Genomic DNA, 25,128 nt, shown 5'->3' on the forward strand with positions numbered 1-25,128 from the left:
CCACCTGCTGGCTTTCTAGCCTTTGTACCTCCCAAGGCGGCTCACGCCCCAGGGCCTCGGCGCTTGCTTTGATCTGAGGATCTGACCGGACTGAGCTTTTAGCTCTTGGCCACTGCATGTGCTCAGTGACCAGGTTAAGTCTTCTTATTTGGGGCGGGGGGGTGTCCAGGTGGGAAAGGGCAGAGGGAAGGCCCCGGGGTGTGCCGGGCTCTCCTGGCTTCAGAGGTAAAAAGCCGAGCGGCAGAGTGACCGTGTGAGGGGAGGGGAGGAGGCCTGGAACGTGGACAGGGTGCAGGTGACACAGGTGTGTGCTGGGATTCCATTAGCAAAGTGAGCAGGCGTCTAATTCCCTGTGTTTTACTGATGAATAAACAGACTCCCACGTGCCCTGATCAGCGTCATGCAGGGAATTGGAGATGGCAAGAACTAGAAGCTGAGTGTCCTGTGGTCATAACATTTTTTAAAAATTATTGAAGCATGTATACAAAAGTGGCACAAGTCATATATGTGCATTTTCACTGAATACGTACCCCCATGCAAGCACACAGAGTGGGTCTGGCCCGTCTCCATCCGCAGCCCCCCTACGCCCCGCCCCACCCCCCAAGGTCACGCCCACCCTGACCTCTGACACCACAGACAGTGCTGCCTGGTTTTAACTTCCTGGAACCCTGGGGTGGAAGCTGTGCGGGAGCTCCTTCCTGTCTGGCGTCTTTCACCCCATGTGTCTGTGGGGTTCACCGGCTCCGGGTCGTGTGTGGCTGTAGGTGGTCCCCTCCCGTTGCCGTGTGGTATTCCTTGGTGTGAAACACACAGGTTCCCGGGTGTCGCCGCCGGCCTGTGTGCGAGCTGAGCTGGGCGACGCGTGGCGTGCTGCAGGCCTTAGGTTTGCTAGTGACTTTGCAGAGCAGCGGAAGGTGATGTGAGGGCGTGGCCTCTTCGGCCCCGGTGCAGACCTGCTGTCACTTGGAGGCCAGTGTGCCTCGTTGCCCCCCGCTGTGGAGCAGAGAGGGCCCGCCTGCCCCTGGGGAAAAAGGATGAATCCCACGTGGACTCCGACAGCGAGCGTGCAGCCATGGAAACTGTCCCATGGCGAGCTTCCGGGGGGTCAGGTGGCCATCACTGCTACTTTTAAAACAAGGCCAGTTTATTTATTATCACTTTTATTTTAGCTAAGTTTTATTGGGGTGACCTTGGTCCACATGAACATACGGCTTCGGTGCGGGTCTCTAAGGTACAGCATCTGTGTATCGCACCGTGGGCCCACCCCCCAGGTCCGATCTCCTCCTGTCGCTCCTGTCGGGACCCCTTCTCCCCCGCCCTTCCCTCTGGCAGCCACCACTGCCGTGCGTGTTCACGAGTTTCAGTTCTTTGTCCCACATCTGAGTGACATCCCGTGGTTCTTAGCTTTTTCTGCCTGAGTTCTGTCCCTCCGCATAACGTTCTCAAGGCCCATCCGTGTTGTTGCGAATGGCGCTGCTTCTCCTTTACGGCTGAGCAGCACCCCGCTGTGTGTATGGACCACGCCCTCCTCATCCAGTCCTCTCCCGCGGCCACTTCGATGGTTCCCATGTCTTGGCCGCCGTGTATATGCCGCCGTGTATATGCCGCCGTGTATATGCCGCCATGTGTAATGCCGCCGTGTATATGCCACTGTGTGTAATGCCGCCATGTATATGCCGCCGTGTATATGCCGCCGTGTATATGCTGCCATGTGTAATGCCGCCATGTATATGCTGCTGTGTATATGCCACCGTGTATATGCTGCTGTGTATATGCCGCCGTGTATATGCTGCCGTGTATATGCTGCTGTGTATATGCCACCGTGTGTAATGCTGCCGTGTATATGCCGCCATGTATAATGCTGCCGTGACCATAGGGGTGCATGTCTCTCTGCGAATAAATGAGTCGATTTAAACAAGTGATTCATTAATTGATGAACGCCATTGTCACATTCACTTTATTCAGTTATTTTTTTCTTTCTTCTTCTTCTTTAAAATACTTCAGAGGACGTTGTGCCATATTTTAAGACGGAGCCGGGGCTGCCGCAGACTCACCTGGAGGGGAACCGCCTGGTGCTCACCTGCCTGGCCGAGGGGAGCTGGCCCCTGGAGTTCAAGTGGCTGCGCAATGACAGCGAGATCACCGCCTACAGCAGCGAGTACAGGTACCTGGTCGCCTCACAGCAGGACTGGTTGCACGTGGGTGTGCGGAGCATTTGCCTGTTGGCCACGGTAGCACAAGGGTTGGCTGTATTGGAGGGCTTTTCTAACGCGCCAAGGCCGGAGGGGGTGGATTTGAACGCGCACTTAGAATGGGCTCACTGTTCTGACGCAGGCTGCATCGCTCACCCGTAGGAAGTTGTTCGTTATGTTTGTAAAACGAAGCCTGGGCGTGGAGGCACCAGACCCGAAAGAGGGATGCAGACACGGCCTTAGCATTAGACCTGCTGTCTCTGGGCGGCAGCCCAGCCCCGGTGGGGCCCCTGTCCGAGGCGCGCACGTGTGTAGACCCATCTGAGACCAGAGCGTCTGCAGCTCTGCGGTCAGGGAAACCTCCTCCTCCTCGGGAGCTCGCGGAGCTGGGACAGGAGAGATGGAGCCACGGGAGGGTGGGCCTGCGGACGGCGCCTGCGTCCCCAGCACATTCCCCTGTGGGTGCTGGCCCGGGGCCCAGGCCTGGAGCAGAGGCGGCGAGCCAGAGGTCAGGTCATGCCTGAGCTAGGGCCTCACCGGGACCGGGAAGCCGCAGCACCAGCCTGTGGGCCAGCGGGTCTCCAGGTTGACGTCTGTTCAACCTGCATTTCTGTGGGAGGAGGTCACACCAGATGCTGCCCTTCGGGAAGGGCGGACAGGCAGTGACGGCCAAAAAGTCTGAGAGGCCCCGGGCAGCGCCAGCAGCCATTCCAGGCTCTCCTTCCCCTGGTGCTGGAAAGAGAAGGGGCTTTCCGGGTTACAGAAACAGGGAGGCGCTCCCCCAGGAGGCGTGGCCACCGCTCACTCTGTCCTCAGAGCTCCAGTAAGGCCAGCCAGGAACCACACCCTGCCTGCCCCCCCATCCACACCCTGCCTGCCTCTCCCCCACCCCCCGATCCACACCCTGCCTGCCCCCCCATCCACACCCTGCCTGCCTCCCCCCCACCCCCCGATCCACACCCTGCCTGCCCCCCTATCCACACCCTGCCTGCCCCCCCATCCACACCCTGCCTGTCCCCCTCCTCCCCAGGAACCATACCCTGCCTGCCCCTGGGATCCACACCCTGCCTGCCACCCCCCCATCCACACACTGCCTACCCCCCCCACCCCCCTCCCCAGGATACACACTCTGCCTGCTCCTGGGATCCACACTCTGCCTGCTCCCCCCATCCACACCCTGCTTGCCCCCCCTCCCCCCGCATCCACACACTGCCTGCCCCCCCACCCGGATCCACACTCTGCCCGCCCCCCAGGATCCACACCCTGCCTGCCCCCCTATCCATACCCTGCCTGCCCCCGCCAGGATCCACACCCTGCCTGCCCGCAGTGGGGTGTGTATTTAAAAAGTCAGTTTGAAGTCTACATGGCTATACACAGAGTAGATTTCTTACCTGATGGCAGCATGGATGATGGTAAGGTATTACATAGAAGTGGGCTCTCGGGCCCCCATTGACCAGTCGGCAGGCCCCACGCAGGAGCAGGAGCAGGCGCAGGCGCTGGGCAGAGCTGCCTTTGGGAAAGGCACGGCCACTGGGTCCCAGGCACGGCCTGCCCACCTCATCAGGCCACACGTGCTGGTCAGTCCAGGGCCGGCCCGCCCCGCACAGGCCTGAGCTGAGGTCCCGGTCATCAGCGGGCCTGCCCGGTTGGTGTCTGCTGTTGGGAGTGCTTTGTCCTCATGGTCAAGCTGGTTGACCCTGAGCAGACCTGGGTGTGAATCCCAGCCCCTACAGTTGGCATGACAGGTGACCTCGGCCAGGTGACCTCGGGCACGTGACCTCGGACAGGTGACCTCGGGCAGGCGCCCGCGAGCCCCTCGTTCAGTGTCCGCAGAGGGACGGCCACACCTCCCTCGGCATTGTGAGCCGGGAAGGTGCCCCTGGCCCGTTACCCTGCCCACAGCCGCCTGTTCACACAGCCCCGGCCACGCTGTGTGTTCGGTCCCGGGGCTTTCTGGCTGGCGCTGTCAGGAGCACAAGAAAGACAACAGTGGCCTCGGCAGCGGGAACCTCGGATGAGTCCTGGGCTTTGCCAGCCGATGAGGAGGGTGCGGGCACTCTGTTCAGCGTGCTGCCTGCTGGCTTCGGACACACTGTCTAACCAGAGTGGCCTTACTTCTCTCGCCTCTCACACGGGTCTAACGAAGCCCTCCTCAGGGGTCCCCTAAAGTTCAGGTGCCAGTGCTTTGGTGCTGCAGGCAGATGGGAATGACGCTTTCAAAGAATCCAGAGTGGTCACCCTAACGGAAAGAGGTCGTCAGTGGACGGCCTGTCCTGGTGTCTTCACCCCGAGGTCATGGCCAAGGACAGTGGCAGACAGACTGTGTTCTATCTAGCCCAGGGGTGGGCAAACTGTTTGACTCGAGGGCCACCATGGGTTCTTAAACTGGACCGCAGGGCCGGAACAAAAGCATGGATGGAGTGTGTGTGTGAACTAATATAAATTCAAAGTAAAGGAGCGGAGGGGAGAGCAAGAGAACCGGATAGAACAGCCGGATCCGGCCCGCGGGCCGTAGTTCGCCCACGGCTGATTCTAGCTGGTGCTCTGAAACCGAGCCGCTGAGAACACGCCCGTGTGTCCTCCTGGCCGGCGTCTGCCTTCTTCCTCTCGTTTCACAACCGAGAGGCACCCCGCCCCGTCCGAGTCTCCCCGCTCAAAGCCATCCTAGGGCGCCCGCCACACACACACTTCAAACGTGCGGCCTAACCCGAAGACGGGGCCCTGCAGGCAACCCACAGAAGAGCTTCCTGCCTTTCCTGCTGCACACATGTCTCATGACTGCACATCTGACCCTGGAAATGGGATGCTGTGGCCAAGCTGGGAGCCCCCTCGGTGATGCTGTGCGGGTGGGCAGCCAGCGATCGCGGGCTTGGCCCCCCCTCACCGGCTCTGCTCCCCAACAGTCCTCAGCCAGGCCGGCGCGCCTCAGGGAATGTTGGACAAGCGCCCAGCAAGGACAGCACCTGGAGAAGTGCTGCAGGGAGGGCGCCCTGCTTTAGCAGGGGGCACACTTAGCCCTGCTGGGAGGCCCCTCATTTACATACATTAGCTCGGCCGGCCTGGCGCAGGTTTGTTTGAAATTTAAAACAAGTTGAGGAAGTCTTCCAGGAGCACACTGTACCTGCCTTTCAGGGGCTCAGTTACAGAATGCTGGGAGGAGGGGTGAAAGTGCCCTCTGCCCCGCAGGTCCGTGTTCTGTGTCGATATAGAAGGAGCGCCCCCTGCAGGGAGTCTGTGCTCATGTTTCCCCAAACATTTCTTCAGAAGATACTTCCCTTAGCTTCCCCCCGAAAAAGAGCATTGGCTGTGAGGTCCCCGCCCTTGTGTTACATCAGTGCTTCTTGCTCCTTTCTCCCACACACTCGGGTCCGGACTTCCTCCTCTTCGTCTTCTTCTTTAAATCCCGCCTGATCCTGTTCATTCTGGTGGCAGCTAACTTGCCATTCGACGAAATGCGGAGTAATTGAAAACAGTCACTTCCATCTCACTGAGAAACACGTTTCCTCTCTACGTTTTAATGTTTAATCGTTATTTTTCAAAGTATGTCATGCATTTATTGTGTTTTGATTAACAGTGACCATGGAACCCAGAAGAAATTGTTTTCAAAGGCACTTCCCATCTTTTGGACAAAGGGAATGCTCTCTAAATTGCTACTTATGGGCACATTTGTATTTCTGAGAAGCGGGGTGGGCAATCGGTGTGCATCCTTCCTGCATGAATCTCCGTTACAGGAGGATGTCTCTGAGGGGTAAGTAGGTGTAATGCACACCTTCGAAGAGAAAAGAGAAACCGTGTGGACGTTGAATTGGTTAGAGTTGATTTTGAAAAATGGATAATGTGGCGACCAAAACCCCTCTGTTCTTTAGATTCCACTGGGGGCATTTTACAACAGTGGTGCAACGTCTTTATTCTAAAGCGCCCAACGCTACACGGGGCCACCGTTCTGTGTGTGCAGCCATCTAACCGGGGAAGGCAGTTCGGTGTGAACTTGGAGGTGCGGGAGGAGGGCGTTCTGTGTGGAGCCAGGCCGAGGGGACGAGCTCGCTGCGAGAGCTGGGTTTCCGAAGCCAGTGACTTGGGGCCGACGTGATAAATTACATTCTATTCATGAGGGCTCCAGGACTGAGATGGGTTATCAAGGATCCGTCGTGTTTTGTCATCGTTTTTTTCAAGACATAAAACCTGTCCAAAAATCTCAGGCTGCTTTTTCAAATGACTCTTTCATCGCCTTCCTCCCGCCCAGCACCCCGTCCGCTGCCAGGTGCTAACCTCTGCGGCGGCTCCGCGTCCCAAATTGAAAACACACACACACACACACACACACACACACGCGCGCGCGCGCACACACACCGCACACACACACACACGCACACACACCGCGCACACTCACACACGCACACACACACTGCACACACACGCACACACACACACCACACACACACACATGCACACACACCACACACGCATACACACACCGCACACACACACACCGCACACACAGACACGCACACACACATACACACGCACACACACACACCGCACACACACACGCACACACACATACACACACACAGCACACACACACACACACACACCGCACACACCGCACACACACACACACCGCACATACGCACACGCACACACACACTCACACACCACGCACGCACACACGCGCGCGCACACACACACACACACACACACACACACACGGTGCCTTCCGAAAATGGTGGCTGTTCCCGTCTGACATTAATGCCGACCCCACCCCCACACTTGGTGTCAGTGATGAAAATGCTAACCCTGTCTGTAAAAGAGAAAATAATATAAATTCGCCTTTGCAGCTTTGACAAAAAATAGCATTTTCTTGGCTGCTTGTATTGCAGTTAAACTGCACGGTGAGTTCTGGCGAGTTCCCGCCGCTGTATTATTCATGGGCCTGCTCATTTCCACATGTAAGCACAGGTGACTACACTGCAAAGCGATAGCAGTTTAATGAGAAAACGGTTTTCTAACTGCTCCCCCCGCGTCCTCCCCCCCAAAAAAACATTTATTCTAAATTATTTTCTATTTTGGGCTAAAACATTATTTTGCGATGGTATTCAAAGTATGTACCTCCAAGCCAAGACTTCCTTGGTGCTGGGCACAGTGCTCACTGCTACAAAGGGGGGTAATCGGATGCTCTACACTGCTGAAGGCCCTCCCCGCTTCCTCCTGGGCCTGTCTGTGCTCACCCTCTAGGACAGTCTAATGATAGAAATTTTATGGATGTTTACTCTTTTTTTTTGTTCCAGTAAAAAAAAATAGGAATTGTTAAGGGGAAAGTTACTTTTTCTTAAGTCTTATCCAAAGATAAAAAATTTCATAAATCAATAAAAATTATCCCATGCCTGGAAATCACCTTTATAAGAAACTAGGGGCCCAGTGCACGAATCTGTGCACCTTGAAAGGAACTGTGGGCCGCGAGGCTGCGGTGGGCACAGGGGCAGGTCTCAGTCGATCCTTCGCGCCCCGGCCCTGCCCCTCCCGCCGCAGCCCCCGGTCCCCTGCCTGCTGGCAGCCCTGCTCCCGCCGCTGCCGCTGCTCCCACACACTGACGGCACCGGCCCTGCTTGCACCCGCTGACGGCGCGGAGTGATTGGGGCTGGTGCCGGCAGTCGGTGTGAACAGGGCCAGCGCCATCAACAGGTGCGAGTGGGGCCAGCACCAGCAGCAGGTGCAAGCAGCCAGCAGGACTGACGTGCACAGGAGCAAAGAATTTTCAGTGACCACCAGAGACTTGCCCCGATGGCAGTGACCGGCGCCCCGCCTTGCTCTGGCGCCCCCGCTCACCTGCTCCGCCATTCCGCCGCAGCCGATGCCCGCCATGTTCCGCACTCTGCCACCTGCCGCTGACGCCTGCCATGCTGCGTGCGTGCCCCATGGTGGTCAGCACCCATCACAGCGGCTGGTTGTTCGGTTGTCCCGCCGTTCGGCCTGTTTGCACATTGGGCTTTTATATCTATAGATGAGTAGAACATGCCTGAAGAAAAGAGTGAACGTCACCCTAGTTGGGAAATCTAAACATTGTAGAAATTTAAATTCCTTTGATTGTCCAAGTTTAGCCTAATTTCAAGAAAAGTCCCAACGGGGTTTCCTGAGGGTACTGTGATTCCTGAGCGGATCCAGAGCGCATGTAGAATTATAAACAGAAAAGAAGCCCAACGAATCTTCAAAACACTAGGTCAGTGGTCAGCAAACCACGGCTCGCGAGCCACATGCGGCTCTTTGGCCCCTTGAGTGTGGTTCTTCCACAAAATACCACGACCTGGACGAGTCTATTTTGAAGAAGTGGTGTTAGAAGAAGTTTAAGTTTAAAAAATGTGGCTCTCCAAAGAAAGTTCAATCGTTGTCCTGTTGATATCTGGCTCTGTGGACGAATGAGTTTGCCGACCACTGCACTAGGTGAATACAGGGAGGAGTGTTCCCTCCCAGGAGCCACCGGAATGAAATGACATGTTAGCAACACACAAATACACAGAAATATTCCAGAAGGGTGTCTGAACTAGACCATCGTGTCCATAAAAACCCACACCCTCAAATGAGCGTTAGATCCAGGGGCAAAGAAACCAGTTATTTGGAAACAATATCGAACATGGGTCCTCTTTCTACCAGACACCAAGAACATTTCAGATTCATTTAAGAGTTAAATTTAAAAATTACACGGAAACAAAGGTGAAATGATCTCTAAATTAAATACACCAGCGTATAAAAGGCACCAGAAAAATCACCCAACCAGATCACAGCCATGTCCAGTTTTACAACGTGCCTTCCAGTGGCCACTGGCGACAGGCAATGCTGAACGAGAGCAGTTTGGCGCACCTTGCGGTTTGCTCTCTGAATCAATCAGCTGGGCGCTCTGGAAACAGCGCCGAGGCGGCTTGGCGGGACGTGTCTGGGACTCTCAGAGCGAGAGCAAGGGCAGAGCGTGCGCCGGGAGGAGGAAGGCCCAGTGCCACCCAGCCAGAGCCCAGGCACACTCCGTGTCAAGGTCCTCACAGGGGCTCCCCGATCCCCCTGGGACTGAGGGAGCCACAGGAAGTGCCTCTCAGCCTGAGCGGGAGAACAGTCACCTCTGAGCTCCCTTCCTCGGCGGAGGGCCCAAGGCCCCAGCCTCACTCCGGTCCCTCAGGCCTGAGTGGCCACGTGGACATCCTGGCGCAGAGCCCCCGGGGACAGGCAGCGACGCGGCACGCGGCCCGGTGCACGGAGGGTGCTGCCAGTGCACGCACGCAGGCCGTCCCGGCTGCGGGGAGCTGGCGGCCAAGCCGTGGCTCCGATGAAAGGTGGGGCCAGAAGGGCTTTTGGAACGGAGACGGGAGGGTCCCAGGGAGCCTGTCATTGGAGCCTCAGGGCCCCTGCACCTGCTGCTGAGCGCCGGCCACCGGCGGCCCCCCAGGAGGATCGTCGGCGGTTTCCGCACGGTCTCCCTGCAGCAGGTGGAGGGGCAGCCGCTGTGCTCTCTGAGCAAGGGCCCCGCTGCGGGTGACACGGGCAGGATGCCACTGCTGGGGACGTTGCCCCGATGGGCACGGGACACGCGCACCGCTCGCCTGGCCCAGGTCTCAGCCCACGGTGCCAGCGGCCGGCGCTGGGTCGGCCTCCCCCGAGCCTCAGAGCGGAGCATTCTCCCAATACGGGAGAGTGGGCAGGTGCTTGGAGACCAAAAGTGCCCGCCGCCCCTCCCGGAGAGCTGGTTGGAGCACTGTCCTGGGCTGCCGTGTCCCAGAGACACGGGCTGTGTCTGTGGCCCGTCCGGAGGGCAGTTCAGGACTGTGTTCGACTTAGCAGAAGTGGGCCTTCAGCCCTTGGTTTTGTTGGATTTTCTTTAAGTTGCTCTTCCTGATGATGAACTGGCCTGGACACTGTTCTGTTAGCCTAGTAGGATAGATAGATAGATAGATAGATAGATAGATAGATGATAGATAGATGATAGATAGATAGATGATAGATAGATAGATAGATAGATGATAGATAGATGATAGATAGATAGATGATAGATAGATAGATAGATAGATAGATAGATAGATAGATAGATGATAGATAGATGATAGATAGATAGATAGATAGATAGATGATAGATAGATAGATAGATAGATAGATGATAGATAGATGATAGATAGATAGATGATAGATAGATAGATAGATAGATAGATAGATAGATAGATGATAGATAGATGATAGATGATAGATAGATAGATGATAGATAGATAGATAGATAGATGATAGATAGATGATAGATAGATAGATGATAGATAGATAGATAGATGATAGATAGATAGATAGATAGATAGATGATAGATAGATGATAGATAGATAGATAGATAGATAGATGATAGATAGATAGGTAGATAGATATAGACATATATAGATATATATAGATATATATAATTGATTTCAGAGAGGACGCGAGAGGGAGAGAGAGAGAGAAACATCAACGATGAGAGAGAATCATTGATCGGCAGCCTCCTGCACCCCCCCTACTGGGGATCGAGACCGCACCCCGGGCACGTGCCCTGACCGGGAATTGAACCGCGACCTCCCGGTTCCTAGGTCGAGGCTCAACCGCTGAACCGCACCGGCCGGGCAGCCTAGTAGAATTTCGCTGTGATGGGTGAACACAGACTTCCCTGCCGACTTTACTTGAAACCAGAGCAGCATTTTCTGCGTTTCAGTGGCATCTGGTGCTAAGATTTCACCGTGGTTGCTCGTAAACAGCCGGGAAACTTTTCCCTGCTTAAAAATGTGCGCTTATAAACAACGGGCTTGCGCTGAGTATTCCCATCTGTTAGGCGAACGTAATTTGTGTGGGAAAGTCCTGTAATAGGTGGGAGTACTTTGCAACTTCTTTGTATGTGTTTCCCCCTCATGAGGCGTTCGACTAAAGATCTGGCACGGAACGGCGTCTGTCTTACACTCAGGGTTGTCTCTCTCTCTCGCTCTCTCCGTTGTTCGAAAGCAGAGCTGAGTTTGTGCACTGGTACGTAGGCGCACGGCAGAAATTCACCAGAATGTAACAGATTCCTCCAGAAAGGAAAACTAGCATGAGTACGATGTTATAAATACGGTTATGCTGCAGTGACGGAGCTGTTCTTACAGTGTTCCAAATGCCTGCTCTAATGACTGTGTTGTTTCTTTTCCAGAAACTTCCGTGGACTTTATTTTCATGCAATCTCAAAGCTCCTCCTCCTTAGAGTCACAGTACATAATAAAAACCCCTCCTCCTTCTCGTTTTACTTGTAATTTTAAATAAATGGCACCGAGTCCTTGTGTTCTGTTCAGTATTATTCTGATTTATATGCACTAGTTAATTTTTTATTTGAGGTAAACCATTCCTCAGGAAAGAATGAAATTCTGAATATTAAAACTCAGCAGTATTTTTCCTCATAAAAGATTTTATTAATCTCGCCATGGGATCTCTAGATGGTTATCAGAGGGAAAACATACTTTGATTAATATTTGCTTAATACTGAATTAGCTGTATGGTCCAAACGTTTTTTTCCGCTTGAAAATGATGCCTATCATTTCCTTTTTGGGGTTGACTAATTGGACACACTTGAGTAAAAAGGTGAGCAATTAGGTGGATGTAAGTGATTTCAAGGCGTACCTAGGAACTGAGCACATAAAAAAATCCCACACTTGGCGCCTCCTCCCGGCGCTAAGTACTCTGACTATGCGGTGTAAGAGGCGTCTTTTTTATTTTTTTTAATATATTTTATGATTTTTTACAGAGAGGAAGGGAGAGGGATAGAGAGTTAGAAACATCGATGAGAGAGAGACATCAGTCAGCTGCCTCCTGCACACCTCCCTACTGGGGATGTGCCTGCAACCCGGGCCTGTGCCCTGACCAGGAATCGAACTGTGACCTCCTGGTTCATAGGTCGATGCTCAACCACGGAGCCATGCCGGCCGGGCAAGAGGTGCTATTCTTAAACCGGAGATGCCCAGGACCAGAACACCTTTTCAGCAAAGGGTGCATCCCCCCCCCTCTTCTCTTTTTCGGAAAACAGGCAACAGACACTGGGCTTCAGGCCTCTTCTTCCTTGTGGCAGACGGCTTCCCACGTGTGGCAAGTGCCCGAGCCTCAGACCGCACCCCCTAGTCTCGATTGGTTGGGAGCGTGGCCTCGGAGCCCGTGAAAGCACGCTGCCACACAGACAGTGTGGCCTCGGAGCTGCCCAGCTCGCTCTAAGTGGTTCTGGGCTGTTTATCCCATTTGCTTGCGGGTTTCCAAACACCCCAGGTTATAAAACTAACAGTAAACCTAAGCAGGCTTTTATAGACACAGTGTCTTCTCTCCGCGTTTTCCTGTAAAACGTACTGACGTTTTTTGAAAGGCGCTGATTTGAAGGATGATTACTTGTAGTCACAGGAATGGAAATACAAATGAAATGCCCTCTCAGTCCTCCAGAGAGGTTTTAAAATGAATGTTGGGCCCCGAGGAGAAGAAGGAAAGGAGAGCGTGTGACCCGTGCTGGGCGGGGTGCACGGCATTGAGCGGGAGCGACGCTTGCGGGGTGGCACCGCTTCCTGGCCTTGCTGACTAGTTGAACGCATCCTTGTTAGCCCTTCGCATTGCGCTCCTCCAGCCGCGGGGGTGACGTCTCCGGCGGCACCTCAGGTGCAGGGATGGACACGCAGGTCTGAGCCCTGTGTCCGGGACGTGTACAGCCGGTGGAGGAGACGGAGATCGGTTGAGTGATCCCTCACACGAATTGCGGCGGCGGCAGGCGTGCCACTCAGGGGAGGAGTGCACGGATGCTGTTTATCAGACACGTCTTAGGGGAGCGCCAGGTGCAAGGGCGGGCTGCTGTGGGGGCGCCGCTAATGCCTGTGTCCCGTGTTTGGCAGGTACGTCATCCCGGCGCTGCAGCGGCTGGACGCCGGCTTCTACCGCTGCGTGGTACGCAACAGGCTGGGCGCGCTCCTGCAGAGAAGATCGGAAGTCCAAGTCGCATGTACGTGTCCACTGAGATCGCCAGGGTTCAGTGACGGGGTTGGGGTGGCCATGAGTCACCTCCAGCCACCTCGGGGCCTGGCTTCTGTCTCGGGTCCCGCCTGGACTAGAGTCCCTGCTGACATTGGTGGAGCGAGAAGGAAATTGCGGGGGTAGCTGGTCCGATGAAGATGATGGGGCTGATGAGGTGAAGGGCACTTCTTCAATTCAGCCGATCGAGGGCCCAGTAAGCACTATGGAGGGTGCAAAATAAAATTTAAAAAAAAAAACAAAAAACAAAAAAAAAAAACAGAAAAAGCTGCGTTCTGTTCTATGAATTAGTTAGCGGCTCTTAGCTTTCGTTATAGTCAGAGTCAGTGTTTTTAAAATAAAAAGTTAAACCCAATTCGGTCACATTGCATCAAGTTAGAATCTGTCCTTGCAGCGATGATGTGTTCAGAGATCCTTGAGGCCCGTCCCGTCCCAGGCGGGTTAACGTAATAGTGGTTCGTTAATCCTGTTGGGTTAGTCAGTCCTGTTGGGCGGGCCCATTTTGAAGAAGCAAACTTTGGAAAGTAGGGAACCTGAATTCCAGGGGAGCCAGGATTCAACCAGGGGAGGGGAGTTGGCCCATTTAAAGCATTTAGTACTTTTCTAGCCCATAACCTGTGACAGGTCCCGTCCGTCCACAGTGGCCTGTCTGCTTCATTATATTGCGAATTTGCTACAAGAATGTCTCTTCTTTCAAAGAAAGCAAAGGGCGTGATGAAATGTTAAATTCCACGCTGATGCGTCCTGACGGAGGCCCGAGAACCCCGCGGCTCCTGGCGGGACCGTGCTGAGCAGCGGTGGCCACCGTCTCCCCTTGGTTATTCTGCCCACAGCCAAGGCCCAGTGGTCAGCGTCCTGCACGAAGTAAAGCAACTCCCAGTCGCTTTCCCGTTCCCTGATGGCTAGGGACTGAGTGCAGATCTCACCCGGGTTCACTATGTCTTCCATGACTAGGAAGGCAGCAACTTTTCTGACTCATGGGGCAGTCACTCGGCGAAATCTATCTGCAGAACTAACTGTTTAGAGCTTTTTTCAGTGGAAAAGTTGAAAACATCTATACTAATAAAAGGGTAATATGCTAATTAGATGGGGTTGACCGGACATCTTCCAGACGTCCGACTTCCTTCCAGACAAAGCCACGGTGGTGGGGGCCAAGGCAGAGGCAGTGAGGGGCGATCTGGCAGGCATGGGAGCAAGCATTTAGGGGTGATCATGCCGGTGTGGGGGACAAGCAGTTAGGGCGGGGTAGAGCAGTTAGGGGGCGATCAGGCTGGCATGGGAGCAAGCAGTTAGGGGTGATCAGGCAGGCAGGGGAGAGCAGTTAGGGGGTGATCAGGCCGGCAGGGGAGAGCCGTTAGGGGCAAGATCAGGCCAGCATGGGGGAGCAAGCAGTTAGGGGCAAGATCAGGCCGGTGCTGGGGAGTAAGCAGTTAGGGCAGGGGAGAGCAGTTAGGGGGTGATCAGGCTGGCAGGGGAGAGCAGTTAGGGGGTGATCAGGCAGGCAGGGGAGGGCAGTTGGGGGTGATCAGGCCAGCAAGGGAGCAGTTAGGGGGCGATTAGGCAGGCAAGCAGGCAAGCAGTTAGTAGCCAGCGGTCCCAAATTGTGAGAGGGATGTGTCAGATTGGAGAGGGTGCAGGCTGGGCTGAGGACACCTCCCCTCCCCCATACATGCACCGGTATCTACCTGCTGAATTTCATGCACCGGGCCTCTAGTAATAAATAAAGTCATAGCCCAGACATTTGAATAAGTTAACAGCTTGGAGTTTATGATAATCTAGTAAATTCCATTTTGTAAAATTAATTTGGACTTTTCCTTGCTTAATTATTTATCTCCTACGTTTTCTCTTACCTCTGTTTTCTCCTGCTCTTGGGTAACAAATTTTACTTTAACCACAACTGCTTTCCTAATCTGCGTGTCGTTTCCGTCGACTATTAAATGCTGCCTATAATGTAGGAAGTAATTTCTCTTGAATAAAAAAGCCATTGATAATAGAGATAGTCTGTTCCAAATTCCTATATGTTCAGACCAATGTAGTATATATGCCATATCTATGCATATACACATATACGGGTGCCTAATCATTCAGAAGATTTCAGATGTTACTAATTTAAACATTGGCACTTACACCCACGTGCTAATGGCTGGTTTTCCCGTGACCTCATTTTCTAAATCGGTGCCAAGGAGCACAAAGACCGGAACCACACCCACCTGCCCCAAACGAAGTCAGCACAGGGGGTTGGGAGAGCCCTCTGAAGATGAGGCAGGGCTTGCAAACGGCTCACCCCAGGAGATCTGTGAGGGAGCAGACACCTCAGGGACCAAGGGGAGGAGAGGCTGAGAGGGGCGCCGGCGGGGCGTGGGGAAACCAGCGTGAGGGATTTGGGAGCGGGAGATGTCTGAGAGCTCTATGTTAGTGTCGGCCACCGGCTCGTGTGGCTCTGGGAAGCTTTCGGCAGCTGGTCCAGGGGGAAAGTATTAGAGACTGTCCCGTGGCAGCAGCATAGAGCACGGGCGAGGCCGCTGATGGCGCTCCGTGGGCACCTGCCGTGGGCACCTTGCCCGGGGCCTCTCCCCGCCAGCCGGCACCATCAGCACCAGGCTCGGTCTCTCCTCTCTGCTCCTCATCGCCACGTCAGGGATGCTGTGAAATGCAGTTATTTCCACCTGGGCCCCTCCCCCTCAGAAAGAGCTTTCTAGAACCTAAAAGGCCTGACTTGTCTCTGCAGATCTGGGGAACTTCCTGGTTGGAGAGCAGAGGAAGACGGTGCCCGAGGGACAGGCGGCCGTCCTGGACCTGCCGCCCCTCCGCAGCTACCCCAGGCCCCAGGTGACCTGGTTCCGAGAAGGACACAAGATCATTCCCAGCGACAGAATGTGAGTCCTCCCTAGCGTTCCCCTTTAATGCACAGCCACTGCCTGCTGGCGCCGTTCACACATTGCATCGCCGAAAAGAACATCCCAGCCCTGCCCAGCCCTGACTCAGCAGCGGCCTTTGCCTGGCGTGGGGGGATGTGCGAGCGCCTAAGAAAACAGGTACCGCCCGGCCGGCGGCGCTCGGTGGTTGAGCTTTGATCTAGGAACCAGGAGGTCATGGTTGGATTCCCGGTCAGGGCACAGGCCCAGGTTGTGAGCTCGATCCCCAGTGTGGGGTGTGCAGGAGGCGGCCGATCCGTGATTCTCTCTCATCATGGATGTTTCTCCCTCTCCCTCTCCCTTCCTCTCTGACATCAGTTATAATATATATTTTTTAAAAATGAAAGCAGGTACTGTGATGCTTCAGTTGGCCGCCGTCCTGCCCCGCGCCTTACGGCCACGTCTCCCTTTGCGAGTGACTCTTGGTGACATCGGGTCAGCCTGTGTGTGTCCAGCTCCCAGCACCCATGGAGGAGTGCGGGGTCCCTTACGGAGCTGCGGGCGTCTCCTCTGCTTCATGAGCCGTGTTTGATGCCGCTTCCGCTGACGGTGAAGCAGTAATTACTGCGCATTTCTCTTTATCCCTCCATCCTGCCGTGGCAGTTTTATTTCCTCCGTCTAATTAGTGGTCTGCTCACCTATTGCAGAATAGTTGCCTTGTGATTAGTTAAGCATTATTTCAAGGTGCTCTGGCCTGCCCCACAGCCTGCATTTAGCTTTAAGTGATTAGGAAGAACGTGGGCATATGTCCCCTACCTGGGCATTGTCAGTGCGATGTGAACAGGGTACGGCAGATGGAAGGGGCTCAGAGATGACCATCCGGAATAATCGTGAGACGCCGTAAGCTCGTCTACATAAAAGCCGTGTTTTAAAATCCTAGTAAAAAGATCAGTTACCGTAGGAATGGGATGACGGCTCTCCTTCGTTTTATTTTATGAAAAGCTGCTTGGCCGTCCTCCTCCTCTGTATCGATGCCAGTGATCACAAATGCTCTGCAGTTGGGGTGAAACAAAGACCAGGGAAGGAGGCAGCCGTGGATTCCTGTGCGATATTCCGGAGGGTCCTGGTGTCGAGCGCAGCGCGGCCTGGCCGAGGCGGGAGATCCCTGAGAAGAGCTGGTGCCGGTGCGGCGGGGGGGCGGGGGGGAGCGGGGGGTCGACACAGGCTCCTCTCAAACACTGAAGCTTCCACGGAAGGGCAGGGGGCACCGTCCGTGGTGGAAGGAGACTTCTAAGTCGGCAGCAGGTGAGTGTGGTCATTTGTCTGTTCGCCTGTGGTCCCCGTAGATCCATGAGACGGCATGTACCCAAGGAGGACTAAAGGGCACGGAATGAAATAACAACTCCAAGTCCATAAGCTCGTTTCTTCCGCTTGCAAATGCCTGCTGCAGACTGGTTAGCTCCCGGGAGCTAATAGCGCCCAGACCAGCCGTGGGCAAACTACGGCCCGCGGGCCGGATCCGGCTGTTCTATCCGGCCCACGGAGCCGAAAGAGCAGAGGGTTCTCTTGCTCTCCCCTCCGCTCCTTTACTTTGAATTTATATTAGTTCACACAAACACTCCATCCATGCTTTTGTTCCGGCCCTCCGGTCCAGTTTAAGAACCCATGGTGGCCCTCGAGTCAAAAAGTTTGCCCACGGCTGGCCCAGACGCTGCTGCGGCTCAGCCAGCGCCGCCTCTGTCCATGCCGCCCCAGCCGGAGCGGTGCCTCAGCTCCATCCCGCAGGACACGCCAGCACCCTTTAACGAGAGGCCACGAGGCTGGTGGTGGGTGTCACACCACACGTTTGCAAGGCCCTTCAGCGTCATATCTCGGTGCACCCTCACCTCACGTTTATGAAGCGCCTGCCGTGCAGGGTGTCATACACCAGCCCGCGCGTGGTCACTACCTGCGTGCCACCCTTCAGAGGCGCTACTTGCCATCCTGAGAGAGTTGAGCCGTGGGCTGCAGGTGGAGGGGCGGCTCTGAGTTCCCCCCCACCCCCCCGCAGGCTGGGCAGACCAAGCCAGCAACTGGGTCTGTTCCGGGCCCCCAGAGAGCTCCGAACGTTTGACCCAAGCGTGCGGCAGGGCGTGAAGCAGGGCAAGCTCTGCACCTGCTCTAACCTGGCATCCGAGGTCAGCGCCCTGGCACCGCGGTCCGCCTGGGGAGGGACAGCCTCATTCCCCCCGGCCCCTCCCTACTGTTCGGCATCACCCATGACCTTCAACAGCTCCGGACTCACAGTAAATGACTTCTTTTTCGTTTCAAGGGAAACAGTAAGTCTGATGTTGCCTGACTTGAAGAATGAGTCACGCAGCCCCTGACTGATTACCAGCAGCTGTTACCTCTCGGTCCCTCCCTCCGTTAAGCACATCCCCTCTAACCTGGCGGCTGCCCTCTGGGGCAGGGCTGATTGGCTCCACTCAGAGCTCTCGGCGCTGGAGGTGAGAGATGGTAAAGACCTCCCACGGGCACGGAGCTGGCACGGGGAGGGCCGGATTCAAACCAGGCCTGCCGACTCTCACCGCCTGCATCAGCTGCTGCTGCTTCCGCTTCCCTGGCCGGCGGCCTCGTGCTTCTCCCTTACTTACTTTTTATTCTTGGTCTTTGGTCTTTCGTTTCCCCTTTCCCGGAACGCCAGCTTTCAGTGTGAATACCATCGGTTAGGACGGGTTACCGTGCGGCACGGGCACGCACACGCGCCCACGTCACCACGGAGCATGCCCCTGTGTGCACATGGACCCTTCCGTATGGGGTCTGTTGGTCCCTAACTATAGAAAGTTTGGACAAAGAGAAGGCCGCGGTGCCTTCCAGCTAAGGGTGGGCTTGGTGGGATCGGCGGTGGGACGGAGAAGGGACTCTCTGTGGAGGGGTCACCGGCGCCTGGCACGGTGGGTGGCAACCGGACGTGTGGTGATCGCCACGGGCAGGCCCGGCACCTGCTCACGGCGGCCTCTTTGCTCGTGAGCTGGACTCCGGTTGGAGGAGGGGGTTTGGATGGTGCGGAGAGAGAGCAGCAGAAACGTCCCGCGTCCCAGGAGACTTGAGTGGGTGCGGACCCGCGGCGCAGCATACAGGCCGCGCGTGGCAGACTTGTACGCCTGGCACCGGGGCGCCTCTGTTAGCCACCCTCCCCCATGCGCTCAGTGCAAATGAGACGCAGAGTTCACGCAGCACGCGCTTTCCGCGGGCACGCTGTGCCAGGCGCTGTGCCAGGCCCTGGCGGAAACAGCGGAAGGTCTGCGCGGGCAGGCCGCTCCATACAGGCGGAGGAGCCGCTCGTGGATGCCCGTCTCCGCGCCAGCTGGTGGGGGGGCGCGGAGGAAACAAACGGGAGGTGGAGCAGAGTGCGGGCTGGGGGTGCGGTGTTAGACGTGGACTCGGGAGGCCTCTGGTAAGCCGTGTGAGCGAGACCTGGTGAATCGAGGGAGGCGGCATGGGTGTATCAGTGGGAACAGCGGTTGAAGCCCTGGGTAGATGCGCGAGGAAGCAGGTGGGGTGGGGGGGGTGGGCTGGCGGAGCTGGGGGAGGGCTGGAGGCGAGGCTGTCCAGGTGGCTGGGCCGGGTCTTCAGAGCCAGGCCGCTTGGCCATGCGCAGACTGGCCATCGCTGAGGAGCCGAGCAGAACAGCAGCGCAGCCTCACTTACGAGTCTTTGGTTAAGAATTACGTTATGAACAGACTGTGGGAGACAGGGCCAGGAGCCGGGAGGCTGGGGGCTCCTGCCGCCATCGGGGTGGGGGGGCCACTACCGCCATCGGGGTGGGGGGCTACTGCCGCCATTGGGTTGGGGGGGCCACTACCGCCATCGGGGTGGGACCTTACTACTGCCACCATCAGGGTGGGTGGGGGGCTACTGCCGCCATCGGGTGGGGGGCTCCTGCCTCCATGGGGTGGGGGGCTCCTGCCGCCATGGGGGCGGGTGGCTGGCGTGGTGAGAAGTGTCGGATGCAGGTCTGTTTTGAGTGGCATCCGGAGGCTGTCTGTTGGATGGCATGGGGACTGAGCGGGCAGGAAGCATGGGGAGCTCCAGGAGTTCCGCCTGAGCTGTGACAGGATGGCGTTACCACTGGGAGGCGCTCTTGGTGGAGCAGGTTTTGCATGTGTGCTTGTGTGTACATGTGCGTATGTGTATGTGTGTGCGTGTGCATGTGTATGTGCATGTGTGTGCATGTGTGTATGTATGTGTGTGTGTGCATGTGCGTGTGTGTGTGCATGTGCGTGCATGTAGGGGGGGCAGTGGTGTCTGGAGTTTGTTCGGACACGTGGGTTGGAGAGGCAGGGCAGATGGGCGAGAGGGTCCCAGGTCTAGATCGTGCTCCTCGGTCTCGGGGAGCTGGGTGTCAGGTGGTCGGGGCTGGTAGAGCCTCTAACGCTGAGTGTGAGCTCACAGGCCAGCGAGAGGAGCCCGTGGCTGCGGGTCACAGAGGGTGACAGTGGAAAGACAAAGTCCCCGAGAATTAAGAGGACAGGAAACCGAACCAGAGGGGGGGCCTGACGCCTAACTGGGCTGCTCCCAGGCCCCAGGAGCAGGGGGCAGGGCACCTTTGATGCCCCCCAACCCCCCACGCTGGCCAGGCCCTAATTCCCGGAACTCAGGAATGCGCCAGGTGACAGGCACAGGGAGGGGAGGTGGCAGAAGCCACAGGGGGCTGATCAGGAGGGACGAGCGGGGAGGACAGGAGGAAAAAGGCCACCTCTTCCCACCGTGCAGGCCAGGGGGTGTCTGTCCCTATGAGCTCACACCCCAAACGCTGGCAGCTCTGTCCCTCGGCCCGCGCCCCGGACGGCAGCTGTGAGGGTCCCGGTGGTCCCGGTCGCACGTAGCTCCAGCCTCCTCGGGGTGTTACCCACCTGAACCCCTCTTTCTGTGCTCTGTCTGGCCCGGGGCTCTGCAGAGCGGAGGGGCAGTGCTGCGTGGTGAATGGACGAGCGAATGACTGTGACGCGCAGCCACGTAATATCTGTGAGCGTCCGCCCAGGAGGAAAAGCCCACAAACCCCGGGGAGCCGCCGCCGGCCGGGGAGCCTGCCTCGGGAAGGCCAGCGACACAGACAGAATCGGATCGGGAGTAAGCGATCCTCGGATTGTGAAGAGGTAATGATAGGTTTTGCTCGTGTGAGATGATGAGAAAAGGCATGTTTGCTTCCTGAGGGACTGAAGCCAAACCGTGAGGCTGCTGTCTTGGCATGTCAGAGGTGAGGATCGCCGTGTCCTGAGAAACGGAGGCTGATTTGAGGCTAAAACGGTTCCGCGCTCTCCCGGGTAGATCTATGCCCGCTGTTTCCCTTCATTTCTCAAAACCCGAAATGTGGAGCGGGTGGCCACGTGGCCGGCCCTGCCCCGGGCGGTCGTGTGCCCCGGCCGTGAGCCGGTGAGGACGCACACGCCTGGCCTGTGAGTGCCATTCCTCCGCCGAAGTGCCGGCCTGGTGCTCCGATTGCGTCCTCGGCCGCCGGGCGGGACGGGGGAAGCAGGCACACAGCCCCGCCTGCAGATGCCACGGCTGCGGAGTCAGTGCTTTAAACCTGCAGGCGGCCTGGCGGGCAGGGTGCTGGGCAGGGTCTGAGCGGTGAAGTCAGGGCAGCAAGCAGGGGACGTCCCCGGGGACGAGGGAGCCGCCCGACGCACAGCTGTCACGCTTACAGGCGGGAACACCCAGGACCTCATCGCCGTTCACTTCGCGGCTGCGAGGATCTGTGTCAGCTGGCGCTGGGGTGGCAGCCACGACGTGCCGCTTGAACGAAGAGCCGGTTATCATGATGTTTTATAGTTTGCCGGACGTTCAGAGTAACGTGCTTTTAAGCTTTCATATTGCTTCGGAGGCATTTGTGACGGTTGGAAAGGGTTCTATACGTGTGGGTCGAGCCACGTTTGCTGTAAGCAGGAGATATGGGTTCCGGACCTTTCCTCCGCCAGTTCTGCCCTGGGGCAGAGTCTTACCCTCCTGGGCGTGGGGAACGACCTCCATGCAGGGATGCCCGTGGGTGGGAGCCCCCGGCCAGTTCTGCAACCCGCCCTCGCTCTTACCCCTGCACCCCGCCCTCGCTCTTACCCCTGCACCCCGCCCTCGCTCTTACCCCTGCACCCGCCCTCGCTCTTACCCGTGAACCCCGCCCTCGCTCTTACCCGTGAACCCCGCCCTCGCTCTTACCCGTGAACCCCGCCCTCGCTCTTACCCGTGAACCCCGCCCTCGCTCTTACCCGTGAACCCCGCCCTCGCTCTTACCCCTGCACCCCGCCCTCGCTCTTACCCCTGCACCCCGCCCTCGCTCTTACCCCTGCACCCCGCCCTCGCTCTTACCCCTGCACCCCGTCCTCGCTCTTACCCCTGCACCCCGCCCTCGCTCTTACCCGTGCACCCCGCCCTCGCTCTTGCCCCTGCACCCCGCCCTCGCTCTTACATGTACGTTCCGGAGATGCTTCCTGGCACTTACTTTGTGCCAGGCCCTGTCCCGGCTGCTGGGACAGAAACGAGGCTCTGGGGGTGCTGCCGTCATGAGTCATGGAACAGTCCGGAAACAGCTTAAGGAGCAGGATGCTTTCCGGGGAGGATGGACGTTCGGAGGGGAGTGAGTGGGCGGATGAGCGAGAACTGAGAGAGGGGGGGGGGGTGGATGCCTGCCTCGAGTGGTCACGGGCGGCCTCGCTCTGCAGGTGACATTGTGAGGATCACTTCCCTGAGCTAGAATGTGTGCACACACAGGGCCCGGATTTTAAGCTCGGGGTGGGTGGCCGAGCAAGTGGCTGTCATCACCACCCCAGAGAGGGCCCCTCACGCAGTGGCCGCCCCTCCCCCTGCCCACCCCGCCCACTCATCGGAGCCCATTCCGAGGGATCTCCGTCTGCTCTGGAATGTCTTGTACGTGGGCTCATGGAACAGGAAAGCTTTGTGTCTGGCGTCTCTTATGCCACATCATCCCGTGGCGTCTCAGGGTGGCCTTTAACAACGGAGATTATTAATAACGTTGAGTGCCGGGCTCCGTGGGAAGTGTTTCTGCGTAATGACTCCTTTGATCCTCACAGCAGCCTAATGACATGTACGGTTGTCCTTGCTTTTCCGATGCGAACGAAGGCAGAGAGGCCAACAGCTGGTCCCCGCCGGAGCCCTTGGCTGCTGCGCCCGCACGCCCGCCCTCCGCACGGCTGCGTTGCCAGGCGCCTGCTGGGACCTGGCGCCATGGCGGGGCCCCGGGCGGGCGTGTGCTGGAGCCTCGGCCAGGACGCCCTCGCTCCCGTGCAGACCGCGTGGGCTCCTCCGAGCGCTCGCTCGCTTCTGAAGCCTGGGTGGTGCTCGCTGTGGTCGTCCCAACGACATTCAGGAGTCCCGCCGTCCGCGCTGACGTTCCCGGGCAGGGAGTGCCCACCGCGGAGGCTGGAAGAGGGCGTTCCGTGCGCAGTGACTGGCGTGCAGAACGCTGACTTATCAGAAGCCGCTGCCGGGGAGGCGTGACAAGGGCCGCGGCAGGTCATTTGCTTTCGGGTCGGGGCAGCGTCACATTGCCGGGTGGAGGGTTACCTTGTGAACACGACTGGAGCGGGCTGCGGGCTACAGCCGGTGCGGATGGGCCTGGTGAAGGTCGTCCCAGCGTCTTCTCTCCGGTGGTGTGTGTCTGGCATGTGCAGGCTGCTGCCCCGCTGCCCACCGCGCCGGGCAAAGGCAGACCCCCACGGAAAACCCTCCCTGGGCCAGCTGGCTACCCTGAGGGAAGGCGGTCCTGGAATGACTTGGTTCCATTTCAGCTGGCAATGTAGCATTTAACGTCAATGACAAGAGTTTCATGTTCTCTGTACCAATTTTTCATTCGGAAATAAAAACCACTTCATTTTGCATGAGCAGAGCCTGTGACAATAATAATGCATTGCTTTTCAAATATTAGCCTATTAGACACCTTAAGTCAGTTGCCCATAATTGCATTTCGCCAACTCGACATAATACCTTAATTAAAACTAGGATAATTAAAATACAGCTTTAATGAACAATAAATTCTGAGGTTGCCAAGCCTGGAATATGTTTGTTGAATCATAGCTTGCTCTATTTTAGCTCCTAAATCTGTATCCACATTATGTTTTGAAATGGCAACGATCATGAGCAAAAGGCACTTTAATGCATATAATCATACTAGAGGCCCGATGCACGAAATTCATGCAAGAGTAGCCCCTCGCAGCCCCGCCGCCCTGACCCCGCCCACTGGTCATTCCGGAAGGTCGTCTGGAAGGTCGTTCCGGAAGGTCATTCTGCTGTTCAGTCTAATTAGCATCTTAGCGCTTTATTATATAGGATGTACCACTGAGTGCTCTGCCTCTCTGTGGCTCTCCTGTACCTGTTCACTCCTTGTGTGTGGCTATTTGTTTGCTACTAAATTTGATCCCTTGAGGCAAAAAAAGTGTGTTGCTGTTGTTTTTGTTGCCAATCCCCTGTTTTTATTGCGATAGAATCCTATCTAATAAAGAGGGAATATGCTAATTGACCATCACTCTGTCACAAAGATGGCTGCACCCACTGCTGAGGTCAAGTTCCCCTAAGGAGCCTTAATGAGCAATCAGCAGGGACCTGAGGCTACGCCCTCCCCCACCCCCAAGGGGCTTGACAAGGGATCTCAGGCCATGCCCCCCACCTGGGAGGGCTTGACAGGGGACCTCAGGCCGTGCCCCTCACCCAGCGAGGCTTGACGGGGGACCTGAGGCTGCGCCCCCCTCCTGGTGCTGGGCCAGGGGACCTGAGGCTGTGCGTGCCCCCCCCACCCTCCCCCTGCCTGCCGGGGCTTGATGGGGACCTCAGGCCATGCCCCCACCCAGCGGGGCTTGACAGGGGATCTCAGGCCGTGTCCCCCACCTGGCAGGGCTTGACAGAGGACCTCAAGGCACGCCCCCCACCCCTGTCTGGGCTGGGGGACCTCAGGCCACGCCCCCCATCCAGGCGCCGGGCCAGGGGACCTGAGGCTACGCCCCCTGCCCAGCAGGGCTTGACAAGGGTGGGACTGGCTGGGTCTGGATCCAGCCCAATGGCAGGGGGCCGG

The 25,128-nt window shown here is 56.9% G+C and overlaps 1 protein-coding gene across 1 annotated transcript in view; it reads left to right on the forward strand.

The window, feature by feature from the left end:
- Positions 1-25,128, forward strand: part of SDK1 (sidekick cell adhesion molecule 1) — a gene marked incomplete at its 5' end in the record, with an annotated part of 646,035 nt that overhangs the window by 285,083 nt on the left and 335,824 nt on the right. The window contains 3 exons of the mRNA XM_080672625.1: positions 2,005-2,164; positions 13,077-13,183; positions 15,941-16,088. Of these exons, the coding sequence (XP_080528751.1) occupies positions 2,005-2,164; positions 13,077-13,183; positions 15,941-16,088 (415 nt within the window). The remainder of the gene's footprint in view (positions 1-2,004; positions 2,165-13,076; positions 13,184-15,940; positions 16,089-25,128) is intronic.

The sequence above is a fragment of the Plecotus auritus genome (assembly GCF_963455305.1).
Source record: "Plecotus auritus genome assembly, chromosome: 6".
NCBI lineage: Eukaryota > Metazoa > Chordata > Mammalia > Chiroptera > Vespertilionidae > Plecotus > Plecotus auritus.